Genomic DNA, 19,710 nt, shown 5'->3' with positions numbered 1-19,710 from the left:
TTCCTGTGGCTCCCACTGCGCTTTGCACTGGAGACCTTCAGCCCGCGCGAAGCCGGAGGATGGAGCCCCCAGGCGAGCTCACAGCAGTGCCCCTCGGGGACAATGGCAGTGTCCACCTGGTGCCCGACACAGCCCTGCTGTCCCCGGGGAGAGGCACGGCCGTGTTCATCATCCGCTGTGTGATCCCTTCCCTCTACCTGCTCATCATCACCGTCGGCTTGCTGGGCAACATCACCCTCATGAAGGTCTTCATCTCCAACAGCGCCATGAGAAGCGTGCCCAACATCTTCATCTCCAGCCTCGCTGCTGGTGATCTGCTCCTGCTGGTGACCTGTGTGCCTGTGGACGCCTCCCGGTATTTCTCTGAAGAGTGGCTCTTCGGGGAAGTGGGCTGCAAGCTCATCCCTGTCATCCAGCTGACCTCCGTTGGTGTCTCTGTCTTCACCCTCACTGCCCTCAGTGCTGACAGGTAGGAAAGCAGGGCTGCCACCTCAGCTCTCTGCAGCTTGGGCTGAGGCTGGATGAAAGGTGAAGCACCTCTCTAGATAAGGTATCCCTGGTTTACAATCCTCTCATTCCAGCCTGTGAGGTGCCCATGCTTCTTCCCTCACTGACTGATGGCAAGTGGTACTAACTGAAGTTAAAGGGGATCTGGAGGTGGTTGTGCCTGGCCCTCAGCTTCAGGGTGTCAGCTGCAAGAAGTGAGTTTAACCCTGTCTTCTGCACCTCTGGGATGGTTCTGTAACAGTCCATAGATGGAAATTTTATTCATTAGAGTAAGGTTTTTAGATGCCAGATACGATGCCTATTCACAGTGTTGTGTCAACGGGCAGTGAGTGACTTCAACCAAGTTAGGCACAGATGTATTTTTAACCAATTAATTTCTTTCTGCTGGGAAGGTGTACACATGTGGGTGTGTATGTGTGTCTGTGCCTTAGTAGAAGAGCAGGTTACAAGAAGTGACTGCCAAAACTGGTTTAGCATCTGGGAATTCAGGTACACCAATTTGCTCTCTTTTAATTGTCAGTCTTAAACTTTTGTTCAAACTATCCTTATTATCTTCAGAATTTTTAGAAAAGAAGAAGAAAAAAAGAAAATACCCCCAAACAAATGAGAAGGTAACACTTTTATCTCCAGTACTTGTCAAATTAGGAAGAAACAAAGAGCTGGATTCCCATTGTTTCCTCCCAATTACTATGAAAGGGTACTTAAGGAATTTATAGCAACTGAGTGGCTGTAGCACTATGCTTCAGGCTCTGAAAGACAAAATCTTGCAGGGTAATTCCAAACTCAAATTATATGAAATTGTCTTTAGTTTTTTATCTAAGCAATTTTTTTTGGCAAAAACCAAAAATGTTTAATTCTTTCTCTGTAGAAATTCTCCCATTTTCTTTTGTTGGGTTTTGAACTGAGCCACTACATTATATTAGTGCATGATGTGAAGAGTTGAGTTTATAAATGTATCTTCACACTTACTGTTTCTTTATAATTTTTAATCTTTTATTTTCTTTAATAGACTATAGCTATTTTTTTCTTTTTTTTTTTAACTAATTCAGTCAATTGTTTGATTTCACTTGAGGGTAGTCTTCAGTGAACATTAATTTAATTTCTGTTTGAATCAGGACCTAACATATTTATCTATAAAGACTGTAACTTGTGAAAATGGATTATGGTTTTGAAGAAGAGCTTGAAAAATATACCTTAAGGTGAACACCTGTAACTCTCTGATTACCTCAGTTAAATAGTGTTTCAAAATCTGTCCTCAGAGATCCAAGGAAACCCTGCAGTTCTCTGTATGCTCTATTTCCCCTCCTTAATGTCTTGTGGTGTACTTCTTATTTGAAAAGGGAATGAGTTAGTGGAGATCATCTCTCTAGAGAAATGTAATGTGAGGGAATGCTGGTAGTTTAATGTTTAAGGATTCATTAATTTTCTTTTTATATAGCTTTGGAGCATTCATTGTTTGATTTTCCAGATAATTTTATATCCTTCTTTTTATATCAGTAAAGAGACAAGAATTTATAATACTGACTCTGTTTATGCTTAATGCATCTAGAATTACACATACTAAAAACAGTTACAGTTTGTGTGCTGAGACCAAATAAGCTCATAATAAATACATTAATAAATACATTTCTCCAGCATTTTGGGCTCCACAGTATATACCAATGTCAGTAATGGTTCTACTAGGAATTTACAGTATTTCTTTAACCTTTGTAGTTTTATTTTAGGTTACTGAGAAACAACAAAAAAAATATTTTCTAGTCAGAAGATCTTCCACTGTCTTCAGAGACCAGTGTTCTAGGGCTGAGGAGACTGCTGAGTGAAGCTGGCTGAACTTTCAGTGCTGTCTGGGTTGGAGTCAAATCTACAGTCTTTGTACAACACTTGTGTTGAGCTAGAGGGGAGGCACTGGTGTTGGAGGGGTTTCTGGGACACTAATCTGTAGCCAGATCCTAATGTGTGTCATAACTAGATCAATTGTGGGTGGTTATACTGGCAGATCAGAAGTGTTGGCAGCATCCTGCACCCAAGAGGTGCTGAGGAGGTGAGGCCTGGCTGGGGGCAGTGTTTTCTCCAGATAACTGAATCTAGGGTAGGATGTTACTAGTTTGTAGGCAGTGATGTCAACAAGAGGACTCCATTATCATCCAGTACCTATTTGGTCTGGTACACAATGTCTTCTTAGTGCCCCTTCTTTCAAAGTGCGCTTTAATATAAGATAATTAAAGCCCTTCCTGCTTTTTGCTTCTTGTAACCATGAGACTGTATAGAATGCCAAGTATTGATTACACTAAAGAACAGATTTAGGAATACTTAGGATTCTTTGGAGCATGGCTGTGTAAGTTAGGATAAGGGAGGTTGGCTTGGTTTCCACAGTCTAATTAACACTTACTGTTTATGTGGAAATTCTGCACAACAATTTCCTTATGTGTGATACATTTAACAGAAGTAGCTACAGAAGCTACGAACTTTGAATGATCATTGCCAACAAAGTGAAGGAAGAAAAAGTAGTACTTTTGCTACTACTAAAACTACTACTACTTTAGTAAAAGTAATAGTATATAATTGCGTATATTGTCTAAAGCTGCTTTATTTCATACAATTTTTTTTTGTCACAGAAGTCTTTCTCAGCATCAGTAATGCTTTCAGTATGACAAACATGCACCTTTTATTCAGAAGCTTCATTATCTTGTATTGAGATTGAGTTTTAATTTGGGGATTTTTGTGTTTGTGTACAAATGTAATAGATAGTATTAACAATACTTTCCAGACTTCCCTTACATGCAGATGGAATTTAGCAGCCTATCTGCCTGAGATTTCCCATCCCCATCACCCCAGGAACAGCAGCTGGTTCTTCCCACTCCTGAGCTCCTAGATGTCTGGCTGCCAGGAGTGGGGAGTGATGCCCTGTTGCATCATGTGGGGGCAGAGAGAGGTGGGAGGTCAGGGGTGAAGGTGGGGATGGTGGCAGCAGAGATGATGCCCTGGTGGCACTGTGGTGCAAGGTTTTGGTGTCAGAGCAGAATGCAATCTCCCTCTCCTATGAGACAGAGAAGGCAGCACAGGAGCTGTGCTGCTGAGCCAGCTGTCCCTTCTCCCTGCCACGCAGGAGATACATAGGGACAACAACCCTGCCCCTCATGGCCACTGACTTTTCTCTATCGTGGAGAAACCAGACTACCTCTACAAACTTTAATATTGTTTATAAAACCAAAGAAAAAAAGAGGGTGATTAACAGAAAGAGAACTTAATAGAGTGGGTGACAAATGAGGAAAAGAAAGAGGGCTCAAAGAAAAAAAATGTACCAAAAAAAAGAGGGGAACAAAGTGAAGTGTAGGACAGAACACTCCCAACAGCAGTGATCACACCCTGAAAATGTCCAGAGCTGGTGTGCCATGGCCAGGGATGCATTTTCTAAAGATGTGGTGGGACAAGAATTGAGAAATGGGGTCTCGATGAGCTTGTTTCTCCAGGGTCACTTTTGGCAAGGGCTAATGGATGCTGATGAGAAAGTCTTGGCTAGGGCTAATGGATGCTGATGAGAAAGTCTCAGGACTTTGTGTGGTCTTTGATAAGGAGGATAAAATAAAGTGAGAAATGTTTGCCAGAGGGACTGGCACACATGAAGAAAATATGTGCCAGAGGGACCCACTTGCTAGAGGGACTGCAGTATGGAACACATGAAGAAAATGTGTGCCAGCATCTCCTCACTGCAAAAAGGGTAGGAGCCAGGGATGAACCCAACTTCAACCATTCAATGAACTTGGTCAGTGTTGCACAAAGTGTTTTTCCAATCTGTGTCCACAATGGACCATACATCTAGTTCAGAAGGCAAACTGGGCCCATAGGGCTCCTCATCTTTTTCTCAGGGTGAGGGACCTTGCTGTTTTGTGCATAGGAAGGAGCCTAGGTAGGCTAAGAACATAAGCAGGAAGGTATGGAAAGGTGTTTCCAGGATGATTTTCAGAGTTACAGGTCTGGACGGCATTATAACCTTGGTGTGGACAGCTCAGGAGCCAGTGAACTAAGACTGGGTGCACCTCTGGCATTACTGCATTATTGTGTGGTACCCACAAAATGCCAAGACATCTGGAATCAATAGCCTTTGGAGGAATAAACTGCAGCCACTTCAAATAGCTTTAGATTTGTTTCACATAGTCTTTCCTTTCCTCTTTAGCTGTAATTTATGCCTCATTTTTAAAGCAATCTGTAAAAATAGGATTAAATTTAATTCTGTTTCTTTTCCTACACTAAATTTTGTTTCTAATGAAAGATTTAAATGTGTTAGCTCTAATACAGTTTTACTGCACTCTAATGGAGACAGCAAAGCTGAACTCACCCTATTAAAATTGGAAAAGCATCGTATTTGCTTTCTTCCTAAGTAATGTGACATAAAGACACCTTTGATGAGATAAGTACTGATTAACAGGTAAGAGTTTGAAAATTTAAATTCATACTTAAATAGCTAAATATAGTGCCTGGGATGCTAAAAATGTATTTTATAGATTTCCATAGCTAAACTATTTGTTTCTCTTTTTTCTTTATTTATTTGTTTTATATTTGGAAGACTGCAATCCGTATTTAAAAAAAATCAAAAATGTTCTTTGCAAGTTTATACTCTGTGCTGACTTTTGATGGCATCTGATAGCAAAATCTGTTTGGGCTCAGTTTACTGGTCTATTGTCTCCTTTTTTTGGGAATTTTAGGAATGTTCTGAACTGTGAAAACCTGCCCTAGCAACTTCTTTGTGTTTTTCATTAGTAATATCACCTTAATGAAAACTTTTTACTTTTCTCAGAATTTTTTTAGTTACTTCTTTCATTATGGCAGGTGCTGATTCAGGCTGATATACAGTGACTGAAAAAATATAAATCCGCGTTTCTTATTACCTGTACGAGAGCAGGTGAAGCAGGCCAGTGGACACAATTTCCTTTTGAGCTCTAATAGCTGATAGTCAGGGACTAAGGAGTCCTTATGAGGAAAGTAGTATTAAATGACATCTTGAAAATTACTTATAACTAACCAAAGAAAAAATAATCAAAGGTAAAATGGAAGATTATCTGTACAAGTGAAAAACAATGCCTTAGCTTTATACAGTAGATGGAAAAACAAAAATATATGGACCAAATAGAACTATGAGATTCTAAAAGTATATATTTTAGAAAACCTAACACTTCAGGTAAATGTATTGAATGAATGAATTACTGAAGTACATTAAAATGAATGATGGTCCAGATGTTTCTCACACTGTAGGCTGTAGCAGTATGGTTATAATTACACAATAACAGGCAATGCAAAAGGAATTTAAGAGAGGTTTGGCAAACTTTGTCTGTCACATTTTTTCAACTTGCCTTTTAGTTCATATATGCAAACTTGACTCACAAAATAAAGCTTGCCAGAAAACCTTTGTCAAATTAAACAATGAAGCCTGTCTTTTCCTGTCTCCACCCAATAATTTTCCAATTAATTTATATCCATCTTATGCAGATAAAAGGAATATGATATAAAATATTCCAGAAAAAAAGAGATATGGGAGAACCACCTCTCCCCAGCAATACAGAAAGAATTTAATGTCTGGAGTAGATTAAGAGTTAACTATCCTAGGGTAGTATTGTCCAAGCCAGGCAATTCAAATCAGCTGTTGAAGTTCTTCTGGTGACTGTCTTTGCACTGCTGAAAATGATTTCTCAGCAAATAACATTTTCCTGCCAAGTTAGGCAACTGTTTCTCAAACTTCATACAGACACATGCATCTGTTAAACTCCTGCCTTTGTGCATGTCCTGTGTGCTCTCCAACCCATACAGAAACAGCTTAGACTGAGGATGGTGAAGTGAGAAATGTCTATGGTGTTTATCCCAGTCAGTGATCAGTGCAGTGCCTGTGTTGTGCTGGCAGAAGCCACTTTGTTTTAACTATTGCAAATGCAGTGTCTGATTGCCTCTTGTAGGCTGCAACCTAAACACGGAGAAACAGCTTCAGAACCATCCTGCCTATTTCCTGCCTCTTTGAGCTATCCAATAAAAGCCTGTGTCTGTGACAGACGAAACAGCTGCTAAACAGCAGATCCAGCCCAATTCTTAACAAGCATGTATATCACCATTCATTTATTTTGTTTGCCCCGCAGCATAATGTGATATGATTCCCTTATCTATTACACTGCAGTGAGTTAATGTGAATTGGAATGTTGGAATACTCAAGGTTGTATTTAGCAGATCCTCAGAAATTATGTCAAAGATCAAGTATGCTCTATCAATCCTTTGTTTAGGGAAAAGATTTCACATGATAAATTTGTTAGAGAATAAATAATACATCTCTGTGTATGTGGGCAGTGTGATGGAACACTTCAATATCTTCCTGAAAAGGGATAATTTAATTGAATCTTCATTTAAAATTGTTTAATTACAGAAGAGCTTGTGTATTTATGATATTAGTTCTGCTGCAGAACCAGACTATATATTTCTGGTGCTAAATTATTTTATGGGTTTTTATATGTATAAAAACATATGCAGTCATGATCCCTAGGTCTAAACGTGTTCCACTAGCAACTTCTAAATCCGTGCTGAGATTCAGCGTAATTTGACAATCTAATTACAAATAGCAAGTAAGTTCTTATAAGATCATTAAATTTGTAGAAATAAGAGGAAACCTACTTTAGTGTCCATTGAAGAGAAGCATACTTTGGAATTAAGTTGACATAACTTTTTAGATATCAGAGAAAATAACCATATGACAAACAGCCCACATAAGCTTCTCATAATTGCATCTGCTGCATGTACGTTTGTGTATTTCCAGCTTTGTAGGAGCATATATAGAAATAAAACTGTAGTGTGTGTACAAACATGAGAGAAATGGGTTATTCTGATATGTTGTCATTATATCTCATATAATTTTGTTTTTTCCTTCACATGATTACCCAAACATTGTTTCACTTTTTTCCAACTGCTTGTCATAGTATTTAATACTTTCATGCTTATGTTATATATATATATATATTTACCATGGTGTGTACTTGTTTATTTTCCATCTACATTGATTTCAGGGCAGACAAGATCAGAGCTTGCAAATAAAATTGGACTGGAAATGTGTTTAGAAGTGAGAGAGTAGAGCTTTTACATGAGAATAGTGGAGCAAATAAATGAATTTGCTGATTTTTGAATTTAGAAATTAGAGATTTAGGGTCTACATTCTCAAATGGGAAAATCTAAGTCTGTTCCGGATATATTAGTAGAGGTTTGGTTATTTAATTCTTCCTGACTTGTAACTTTTCTAAAAATCATCTGACCATGTAATGTTCAGCACAACATTATGTTATCTGCCGGGTTATAACTGAATTCATCAACGAAATAGGAGAAATTGTTTTGTAACAGCAAAAATTTTATAAAGGTAAACTGGCACTAAGCATATTTTACACTTGGGATTTTTTTTTCAGACACTCTAGTTTTTGTAATTGATATTTTTATCGACCTTCTGATCCAGCAGTGATGATTTTGAGATCTTTTTCATTCAAGTATGTATAGATATTTTTGCTGAGACCCATGCAGTAAGAACATAGTAAATATGCAGATAGGCATGCAACTCTGTCTCATCTGTCTAAACGTTGGGGTGTTGATGGGATTTGGATCAAACTCATTTGGAGAAATGGATTTCTCTTTTCTCAAAGTCCTTTGACTCTTCAGGATTGAGACTATAAATGCTGAAAGAATTAAACAAGGTTAGTTGTGGTTTTCTAAGTGTTTTTTAAAAGGAGAACAGAGAAGAACTAGGGGACAAAGCGAAACAGTACCTAGCATTGTCCAAGCTGCACATTGCAAGGCCTAATATCTAGCCTAGGTACTGATTTTCCCCTCCTCCTATCCACCCCTCCTGAGCACAATCCAAAATCCAGAATTCGAAATTAATGTTGGAATGAGATAAATAGTCCAGAAAGGTCTTAGAAGCCAAGAGAATACACATACTAAGCTTCCTTATACTTCCCCTGGGAAACAGTATATATCCAGTTGTTTGTGTGATGCAACAGGCTAAGAATAAAGTTCTCTCCTCATAGGTGAAATGTTAATTTTGAGCCACTGTCTAGCAGGCCTGGGCAATGGCTCCCAGACACCCTGGCTGCATGAATGGTCCTATTTTGTTCCTGGAGAGGCACATGCCAGAGCTGCCTTTGCTGTGGCAGTTTCGTGAAGGTTGATTACTTTGGTGTTCCCCAGCCATTGAAATTAGACTCCTCAACCTGCTTAGTTTCAGGATTGTAAATGAAGCTTAGGTGCAAATAGAGTAGATGCAATCTACTGACATGCACAGCAGGGGAAATACAACTGCTTGCTTATTTTAAAAGTTAAGAAAGAATGGGCACAGTGGGTTGGGATGGGCCAGCCATTGTGTGAGGCTTCTGGTTGATGCTTTCAGGCACCTGAAAGTGTGTGGGTTTTTTTTTCTATGCACATACATATGTCTGTGTATATCTATCTATCTATGCTTAAACCCATATTCAACAGTACCAGAGCATGGGACTGACAGTTGGACACTTTTCAAACTGGTTTTGTAGAGGTCTATGATGTGGTTTTGACCTGGATCAATCAGTATTCTCTAAACATTTTCTAGCCATGATTCAGGATTAAACACCAGCCCAGGGGCCATTACCAACAGAAGTGTAAACTGCCTAATTTGTTTGGATGTGGTGGTCTCATACTGGGCTATTAAAGAGATTAATTAAATAGTCGTGGATGTCCAGCCAATGCCACTTGGCCTCCAGCCCTAGAAATAGACTATGACACTGTTAATTTGTTCATATAGATGTAGCATCTTTATTAGATTTGGTTCCTCTCCCCTCCTCTCCTCTCCTCAGTAGAAACTGCAACTCTGCTGAAGACCTATTAGTCTGTCTTAAGATATGTAAAAAACATATCAATGACTTGAAATTATCAAACTTAAATATAAATTTACTGGCAATATTGACATATATGAACTTTTCTGAATAATAGCTGGTGAAACAATTTACTAATGTTGCTTTCAGGAGTAGAATTGAACAAATTACTTATGGTACTTTTAGCTAGTGCAGATATAAATGAATGACTTTAGAGAAGTAGAACTAAAAGTCCAGATTGAAGGCAATGAGCTGGCATTGCAACATTTGCACAAGCTTGTAAGAAGCATAGTTAGCTAATGTGAGGCAAATAGCAAGTAGCAGAAGTAGAAAGAGAAGAAAAAATGAAAAGGAAAGAGAAAATTTCTCCTCTGAAACACTGGGTGGACAGGACAGGTAATACATTTCATGCAGAAAAAAGCCCCTCCACCATCCTGGGAAACTTCTGGTTTGATTCTTTTCAGGGTGGAGAAATCATCAACAAGCGTTGAAGCATTATTGATAGTTTTTGGCTCAGCAGAGTGTATTTTTACAGAGTGGAAAACTTTTTCCACTTAGGAAAATCTTAAGGCTTTTCCCCTGAGAAACACAGAACACATGTCATTGACATTGACTTTAAGTATATTTACACATGGTCTTTTAGTCTGCATTTCAAATACTGTTCATTATATTCACTATCAGAGCTCAGAGATGCTCATTCTTGAGTGAATGAAATTCTCTGCTCTCAAGAGATAACGGCAGAATAAAAATATTGATATTACCTGGGAAAAAAAAAAAAAAAAAAAAAAAAAGAGACCTTACATTGCAAGAATTTGTAAGAATAAAATAGAACAATGCAAATCTCAAATCAAATGATAAAATGATCTCACAATGTTTTCAGCTAGATAAATTGTTCTCCTCTTAGCAATTCAACTGGAGTTGGGCTAATTGAACTGCCCATACATGGCAAAGGGCTTTGGTCCCATCCAAAATTTCATTTTACTGTAGTCAAGTGGACTATAACTGGACATGATATAAGTATTTTTAACAAATACTGATTATATATCTAGGTTTCCTTTTCACATATATTTATAAGCTTTTATGTTGTTAAAATTTTTGTGTTTGAAAGCACTATGCAGGGACGCAATAAAATACTAACACATGAATGGTTGTGATAAATTAGTCTAGTTTGCAGGAAATGCAGTACAATGGTACGGCAACATCACTTTAAAAAGCTTATTTATAATGAGGCAAATAATACCAACCCTTCCAGCTCCAGGATTCAAATAAAAATTAAAGCAAAGTAATGTGAAACTCTCCTGTCTGAATTGTGTCTCTGCTTGGCTTCTCACACTTCATTATTATATTTATTTTCATTGTGATGTCATGTAGGAAATTAGGTAATAAATTAAGGTCCTATTTGTGGTAGGTACTATATAAACAGCAACAAGAAGAAAATCCTTGACCTGAAGGGCTTTTAAAAGAGAAGAGACCACACAGAATCAAAAGGGCAAGGAGATATTGAGACTAATCTAGTTAGAATGGGAGGCTATTTTCCAGTGGCTACCTAAGTACTGACTAGTTGTTTTGGGGTTTTCTTTATAGTTTTTTTTTAAGCTCATCACAGCAAATTACTCTAGACAAAGAGGTAGGAAAGCAAAGGAAGGATAGCATAGGTCCAGTAAAGGAGCACCTTTTGAAATCGAGTGTGTGGGAGGGAAACAGCATTGTGGATGCAGCAGAAACAGAAGCAGAGCTTTCCATTCTAATGGAGCTGAGAAATACCTTTAGAAAGTCTTGGAAAACAAAAGTTAGGAGAAGTAGATAAAATAGATTGGAGTTTAGAAGGCAGCAAAATGTTATACCTCTGGAGAAAGAGGATATTCTTTTCATGAATTTATTTTGGGATTGCATAGAAGGGAGGAGATTGCTTTAAAATGAAAAAAAAAAAAAACACTATACAAAAAAACTAATCTGCTGAAGGAGAGGGTAAATCTGTGCTAGTGTTTGTTGGCAGAAACCACAGCTCCGAAGACAGGAAGGGTTTCCTGAGTTGGGGTCCTTTTCTCAGCAGTGATAATAATAGAGTATATAGGAAGATGGAATTTAAATGAAAGCTTTTAATTAAAACCAAATGCATATTTATAATTATTTCCTGAACTTCATGACAACCTATAATTTGCTCTTTTTTCATCAGTGAAGTAAAAGAAAAGACAAATTTACTTACTAATTTGGCTAATTTGCACCATTAGTCTAATTTACTGACATTGGTTTTATTGATGGAAAATACGGTCTTTGTAATTTGAATGGTTGGTGGTATGTTTTAGCCTTACACTGGTTTTATACAAAGAAAGAGAACTTTGGGAACACTTCTCACTGCACTCAGTTCACATTTTATTTTATCTGTAACCTGTTTCTTTTAACTTAATAGCTTTTTAAAGACATAAACAAGATGACAGGTTTTGTAGAATGCAATGCATTTTTCTTCCTGTTAACACTGAGTACTGCGAAGGGCTGAGTCCTAGGACAAGTGCCACCTTGTAGTCAGTAAAGCAGCAAGTAGAATAAAATAAGGGGGTTTTCTTGCACTAAACTCAGCTGTTTTGTGAAAAAGGGCAGTCTGCTCCAATGCCTTTCCACTTGGAGTAAGTTATAGCTCAGAGGAAAACATTATTTGCTGAAACAGCAATATGTGCCAAACTACAAATGTATGTCACATCTTGTGCTAATGTAAAGACTTCTGAAAAAGTCTTCTATTTAGAGATTAACTCGGCCAATTTGCTGCTAAAACAATTATTTGTGACATGGTCATTTACTTGGGTCATAGGACTGTAGTAAAAATATTTTGAAGCAATGAAATAGAAAATTAGAGGAAAAGATCTGTAATGCAAAACATTATTTTTATCCAGTGTCCTCCCCCTACCCCAAAATCCCCAAACTAGCTCTTCCCTGCAAATGCAAACTTTTTTTAAAAAGGAGCAGATGTAAGGACCTGACATCACATCAAAAACAGAGGGTCTGTCTTTATGTAATGAAATAAAGACAGACAGCAATAGGAAGCAATTATTAAATAATAAGGTCACAGTTTGTGCTGGGGAGTATTCATGCTTTGTGGAGAAACTTCTGTCCTTCCTATGGCAGTATAAAGGCTTTCTTTACACCTTGGTGCCCAGGGAGTTTCTCACTGTGTGTTAGCAGAAATGGTAACTATAAATTAACAGAGACAGTTTGGTGGGTTTTGTTTTCTACTCCATGATATGTGAAAATACAGTAAAAATTTTCTCTCTGAATTTAAAGAGGATATGAACCTTAATAGCCATTATTTTTAATTATTTAATGATACAAAAAATTTATCAGAAACCTGAGAAAGAGGACCCCAAGGCACATTTTGACTCATATATTCTCTGAAGGAAAGGTTTCCTTGGGTACCATGACAGTGCTTTGCTCCAGAGGTTTTCATGGCATAGCCAGTTGCAAACATCTGCTTAAGGCGTTGAAGGGTTAGGAACCACCTGTCAGGACCTGCAAAATAGCCCTAAGGAATATTTGGGATCACAGCTGCATTTATCAGCATTCCCTTCAGCAGCCATGTCATATTTGGGTATAAACTTGGTAAATATTTAGACACTTGCTCATACCCGTACATATTTCCACATCTATATGCCTGTATATCTATCAACAGGCATGGATATGGAATTTTATCACAAAGTAGAGGCATCTAATTTACTGTTCTCCTTAATCTAAGCTCATTGTGTAGCTAACAGAGAAAAAAACCAAGCACCCCAGAGGGTGATTTAATATACCTAAAATTTTAATCACTCTTTGAAAGTGTTTCTCTGCTGACTACAAACACCTGAGGATGAACAAACTTATGTATCTGGAGTATGAATCCCTCCTGACTCCCCTTATTCTGTCAACTTTTCTTTGAATATTAAAGAAGAATAATTTTTTGTGCTTCTCAAAATTTCTGCTCTTTCAGAAAAAATCATAGCCATTCCAAATGATATTGAAAGTAGAAACAAAAAAATGATGAAGCTTAAAAAAATCCCATGAGCTTCAGCTTTGAGCTTAGACAAAATGTAATGTTTTGGTTTAGTTTTTAATAAAATCATTAAAGCATAATTTACTTACATTCAAAAAAATAAAATTAATTAAAAATCTAAGTGGAACTTTAAGGTATCCTTGAAATATTTTTCTAAAATTGTATTTGTCCTTATTACATGTACATATTCTTGTGGAAAGTTTGACTTTGTATCACCACCTGCAATGATTTTTTTAAATAAAAGAATTCTGGACCAAAGTCTACTTCTGTTAATTTATTTTACTTTGGTCTAGAGTGATATTTCCATGCTGTGCAATTCTTCCTGTTTCCATTGCAGGGCTCTATGAAGTTTTCAGTTCCACAAAGGTTTATATGCGATCATACATTATGAGACAGTTTCCAAAATGCAGTGTAGAGCAGCAGCTTCCAGCTATTGATATGGAAATGTTTATTTTATGTAAGAGTTTAATACTTTCTGCACAGGCCATTGGGAGTCATATATGCCTGAGTTTATGAAGATGCATATATTCCTCTGGGAGAGGCTGGGAGTGTCCTAGAGTGGGAAAGTTATGGTGGCAGCAAGAGAGAGCCCTGGGCTTCAGGAGCTGAGGAAAGAAGGAAGGAAACACTAAGTGTGCATGTGCTGGTACACATGGAGTATGGAGCTAGGATGAATAATTGGAGATTTGCTGGCAGTATTTGGAAAAGCAAAGGGCAGAGCCATAGCTGATTCTTCATTTTCACCACACTGGCACAGAATGGACACCTACAGTCAAAGGTTGTATCCAGGGCTCTTTCTGCCTCCTCTGATGAGTGTATACAAAAAAAGGTAAAGATTTAGAGAATGCAAGTTAAAGAAAGATTACAAGCTCCTTGACATTTCAAATGAGAAAAAAACATGACATTATTTTAATCACAGATATGAAGTAAGCTTGTGCATTGTGTATTGAATTTGAGTACCTTTTAATTTGCATCTGCATTTTGATCAATTTCAGGTACAAAGCAATTGTAAATCCCATGGACATCCAGACCTCCAGTGCAGTGCTATGGACTTGTCTCAAAGCCAGTGCCATCTGGGTAATCTCCATGCTCCTAGCAGTTCCTGAAGCAGTGTTCTCCGAACTGGCTCACATCAATGACACAGATAATGCCACTTTCACAGCTTGCATACCATACCCCATGACAGATGACATGCACCCGAAGATCCATTCTGTACTGCTTTTCCTTGTGTATTTCCTTGTCCCTCTTGTAATTATCAGTATCTACTACTATCATATTGCAAAGAGTTTAATAAAAAGTGCTCACAACATCCCTGGGGAACACAGTGAGCATTCCAAAAGACAGGTAAGCAATTTGCTTTTTACATCCTGGTAAAAGATTTGTGTGCTGTATACATTTATAAATGAAAGTCAAGGAATTATAACATCTAACTTGTTGGATTTTGCAGAGGATTAGTTCAGTTTCCACATGAAATAAGCAAAGAATTATCTCAAAATTTTCCTTGTTTTCACAATTACTCAATATTCAGTCCAGTATGTAAGTCATTGTGAACAAGGAAAATTATAAATTCATTGCCATGAATGCACATTACTAACAGCAAGTGAGATTGGTATATATGTTTGCATGTGCTGTAAGTTGTATTCTTACTAAGGAATGATGTTTCTGTAGTTAATGATAGTGGCTTCACCTGTCTCTATAGGCAGTCAGTTTAGGAAAGAAATCTTACATGAATGTTTTGACAGTTGTTCCTTTTAATTTGTGCTTGGAAATGAGAAGACTGATGTCGCTATTCACGACACACAAGGAACAAGGTAGGCAGCAGAAAGTTAAGCAAGGAAAGCTCAGTCTTTATTTTCTGACTCCATCTTATATACATTTTGGTCAGAGGGCCAAGGATTGGCTATACAGGTTTCCACCCCTCTGACCTCATTGGTGAACATCAACATCAATCATATTTCTCCTGCCAGAGAAGAAATATATAAACACACAGATAAATTCTAAAAATATACATAGTTTACATCAAGCTGTGTGAGAATCTTCACTACAAAGATTCAAAGACTCAAAAGCAAGAAAATTCAGGGCAACAGACTGACATAGGCAGGGAAAACTTTACTTAGGGCATCTAAGATTCTTCTCAGATGAAGCAGTGCTGGAAACGTGAACATAAAGGATTAACTGATTTTTTTTTTTTTTTTTTTTTTTTTTTTTTTTACTTTCTGGGATACAATACTGAACTTGCACCTTTCTAATATCCTTTCTGTTAGAAATGCTATAAAACTCTTGGTATAGATGCTGTATATCTTTGAGACAGAGCTTTTTAAAATGCCAATCTTACAAGGCCAATCTTCTCCGTAAGACACAGGAAGCAATAAGATAGTAACATTAGTAGGAACACACATATGTACAAACAACAGCTTTTGCAGTGAAAGTGCCTCAACTACTGTGCAAAACCATTAGTGTTGATAGAGAAAAATACTTATGCCCATTTATACAGTTTTGAGTGCTTTTCTCTGCCAGTAATTTAGAAAACTTTCATACTCACAGAAATCTCTTCGCATGCACACATTCTTTTAGAAAGACAACATTCCTTAACGTCCTTTTTGAGCAACATTTCATTTCTACTCTAGTCTGTTTCTTGTCAAAAGTGCATACATATTAGCACTTCATGTATTATTTTATTTTCCTATGAAATATAGAGAGCCTTTTGGCTGAACCCTCTGAATGGAAACAATATTTAATTTATACCACATTTCTGAACTCACATGTATTTTCAAAGTAAGAACACATTTTTTCATTATATTTAGCTTTTTATTCTCTTTGTTAATCTATGAAGCTCAGAAGAATAGAAAATTCTGGTGTACCTACATATCTCCCAGCAAGAAGAAATAAATTCAGACTATTGCTATCAGCTCATGTTACTTTAGCCAAGTGTAATATTCACACTATACTTCTGCACCTTTTAGTCTGCTCTTGCAATCCGTCTGAGTGCAAATGCTACCAAATTTGAATGTTAGAATTTTCCCATCTTTTTTGATTTCCCCACTGTTTTTTGTTCAGATAGACCCAAGAAAACTATTTAATTTCACAGATTTTGAAAAACTGTTACAATAAATTCACTTGATTTTTTTTTCTCAGAAAATTGAGCAGAGTAGAAAACTTTCCTTCCTCTGCAAAACTTTCATGCCTGCTAATAAATCTTTTAAGAGGAATATGGGGAAACTTTCTACCCCTCTTTGGTGCCTTCTGCCTGGCCAGTTTATCTCCCTCTCTCAATTTGGAACCACTGTGTAGGCTCATATCCTGCCATCTTTTCAGCCACTCTCAGTATCTACAATGTTCTGTTATAGCTTAGCACTGCAATTAAGGTAATTTTGTGATGTTATTGCAATTATGGAACCTTTCACTTTACCCTGGAATTATGATGCTTCAGATGGTGTGATGCAATTTTGGTGGTTTCCCTAAGAGAGAGTTGCAAGCTGAGACCCTCAGTGAAAAACAAAGGGATATAAGTACACTCTGTAGCTAACACCCTTGTAATGTCTATCTCATGGTATCTCTAGATTTTGAAGCCGACAGCTTCCAATTAGCTTTCTAACTAAAACTTAACTTTCAAGCCAAGCACTGAGATCTTGACAGAAAAGGTTATGTTTCATGATGTCCTTTGGTGCATGCTTACAGGCCTAAAGGCAGTGTTTCCTTGGGTCATGAATCACTCTTGCTGTGTGTATCATATAGAACAAGCAACCTTCTGAACAGCTAAGAAAGTTCACTGATACTAAACTGAAAGAGGAAAAGGAAAGTAAATGAGATAGCAAAAGTAATTCAGGCCCTGAAGGAAGCATTTTTGCTGGCCTTACTCATGACAATTGTTGAAATTAATAGAGAGTAAAATGCGACATATTTTAATTAAGTCTGTTATATGGTGTAGCTCTATTCGTTGTTGTTCATTTGGGTTCTCTTCATCTTTTTAGATGGAAACTCGGAAACGTCTGGCAAAAATTGTTTTAGTTTTTGTTGGCTTCTTTGCTATCTGCTGGTTTCCTAACCACGTGCTGTACATGTACAGATCTTTTCATTACAATAAGATTGATCCATCGATGGGACATATGGTTGTTACCTTAGTGGCCCGAGTGCTAAGCTTCTGCAACTCTTGCGTCAACCCATTTGCACTGTATTTTCTCAGTGAGAGTTTTAGAAGACATTTCAACAACCAGCTTCGCTGCAGGAAGAAAGCTCAGAAAGAGAGATCTGCCAGCTACTTGTGCAACTCTTCTGCCATTCAAATGACTTCCCTGAAAAGCAATACCAGGAACACAGTAACTACCATGACACAACTGAATGGGCACAACTTGAAACAAGAAATGTCATTATGATCTAATGATTTTTGGCTGTGAAACAAATCTGAACTTTTCCTTTGCAGCACTTTTGAATCTCACTCTTAAGACAATCCTCAGAAGAGAAGATCTGCTAAATTTTGGCCAATCTGAGGTTATTTCACACCATCTGACTCTTAAAAGTGAAGAGTATGTTTTATTGTGAAAACAAAACTGACTGGCATCATATTGTGCTTTAAAGGTGATGCTGATAGATGTTTCACATAACGGAAAGCAGTGTATCTGATATAACATTGCTTTAAAAAGTATAGATTTTCTGATCTGATAATATGTATTTTTAACTAAATATTGATCCAGGTTTACATTTTGCTTTAATAGATTTTGCATGATTTTAGCTCTGTGGTGTGTGCTAACTTGGCTGATTAAGACTGTTACGCATTTTGGATTCAATTAAACTTTTATTTTTAATTTATTTTTTCTTTAACCAGCTCACATGTCAGCACAGGTAGTCAAATAGACACAATGTCTGAAGCTTATTGCTGCAACTTATACAAGGCTGTTCATAGAAAAGTTTGAAGGGGGATGTCAGAGCTGAATCCCTCCTTATACAGTGGCATAGAATCTGACAAATAATCATTCCTAAGCCAGGTGAGACTATCGTGTCTGAGATCCAGAGAGAAGGTGCTCACAGGATCTTTCTTAGAAGGGGCAGTAGCAGCAGACAAAGGCGCCTTGTGGAAGCAGTTTTTTATGGCCAGTTCATGAGCCAAATGTAATTTCCAGTATGTTTTTCTTTACAACTACCCCTGCTCCAGCACAGGTCTGTCTCTGTCAGAACACTGTATCCTGTACTTCTGCAGTGACTTCTCTAAGGTGAATACTAGAGACCACACTAGAAATTTAGATTGGATTTTGGAATTAGTTGCTAGTCTTTTAATTTCAAAAGCTGAAGTGCTAAATGCAATGCATCAGTTCATTGTTTGTTTTGTCCTTAGTGATACACTTGTGCTTATTTAGTTCTGTTTGAAACTCTGTGAACCACCTGAAGTTTGAAATTTTTTTTTCTCAATTCCTCTTTCTTCAAGACTAGTTATATCCCTACTCCAATTTTTAAAGCAGTGAGAAGTTATATTGATGTAAACTGTAAGTTTTCTAGCAAATTATCTGAAAAAAAAAAAAAAAAATCCCTAGTTGTGACCACTCAAGAGGGAAAGTAACAGATTGAAGTTCTTAATGTAAACCAGCATGGTTCAGCTGGTGAGAGCTATAGGAAGATGTAATGTAGTTAAAGTTGTGTGCAGCATTCAAATGAGAGAACTTACTAAATTCGGTTTAGACTGGCTGCATATGGCCCTAGCCTACCTAGCTGGTTGCAGTTGCTGTCTGGCTTCAGTGGCTCCTTAGAAATCTTTATACAATGGAGCTGATTAACATAAACTTGTAAATCTATGTAGAATGCTTTAGAAAATGGTCATTTTGTCATAGTTTAGGAATGGAATTCCCCAATTTAGTGTTTCTACTGAAACACTCCAAACCATGTGCTGCTGTCTCACTCCCCACTTCCCTCTCTCCCTCCCCCTGCAGCAGGATGGAGAGGAGAAACTGGAGGCACAAAAGGTACCTCAAGGGAAAATCAAGGGTTAAGATGATAATTTACTAGAAAAGGCAATGAAATAAGCAACAAATAATAGCAACAACAATATTAATAAGAGAGTGTTACTAAAATTAAATAACATGAAGTGAAGGATTCACATGCAAGCACCCACCACAGGGAACTTGACACTACCTGGACCACTCACTTCACCATTGGCCTGACTGGAAGGAACCCATCCTTCCCCTATCCCCTGCTTTGGCATGAGGTGGTGTAGAGAAACCTTGGGGTCCTGGCCATGTCCCTCCTTGCTACTGCAGAAATGAACCCTCTTCTGGCTGGAACCAGGACACATCCATAACTGCCTAACACTGCCTCATCCTCCTTTTTCTCCATTTT

General features: G+C 37.6%; 1 protein-coding gene across 1 annotated transcript; it reads left to right on the top strand.

The window, feature by feature from the left end:
• Positions 1-266: 266 nt before the first annotated feature.
• On the top strand, positions 267-17,759 carry NMBR (neuromedin B receptor; the record flags this gene model as incomplete). The annotated part of the gene is made up of 3 exons (XM_083857976.1): positions 267-469; positions 14,382-14,730; positions 17,358-17,759. 3 exons carry the CDS (start codon positions 267-269, stop codon positions 17,757-17,759), a joined length of 954 nt encoding a protein of 317 aa, XP_083714102.1.
• Between the last annotated feature and the right edge of the window lie 1,951 nt (positions 17,760-19,710).

Source organism: Zosterops lateralis (assembly GCF_965231275.1).
Source record: "Zosterops lateralis genome assembly, chromosome: 3".
Classification (NCBI taxonomy): domain Eukaryota; kingdom Metazoa; phylum Chordata; class Aves; order Passeriformes; family Zosteropidae; genus Zosterops; species Zosterops lateralis.
Note: the sequence above shows the minus strand (reverse complement) of the source record. Positions and strands in the feature narration are given on the sequence as shown.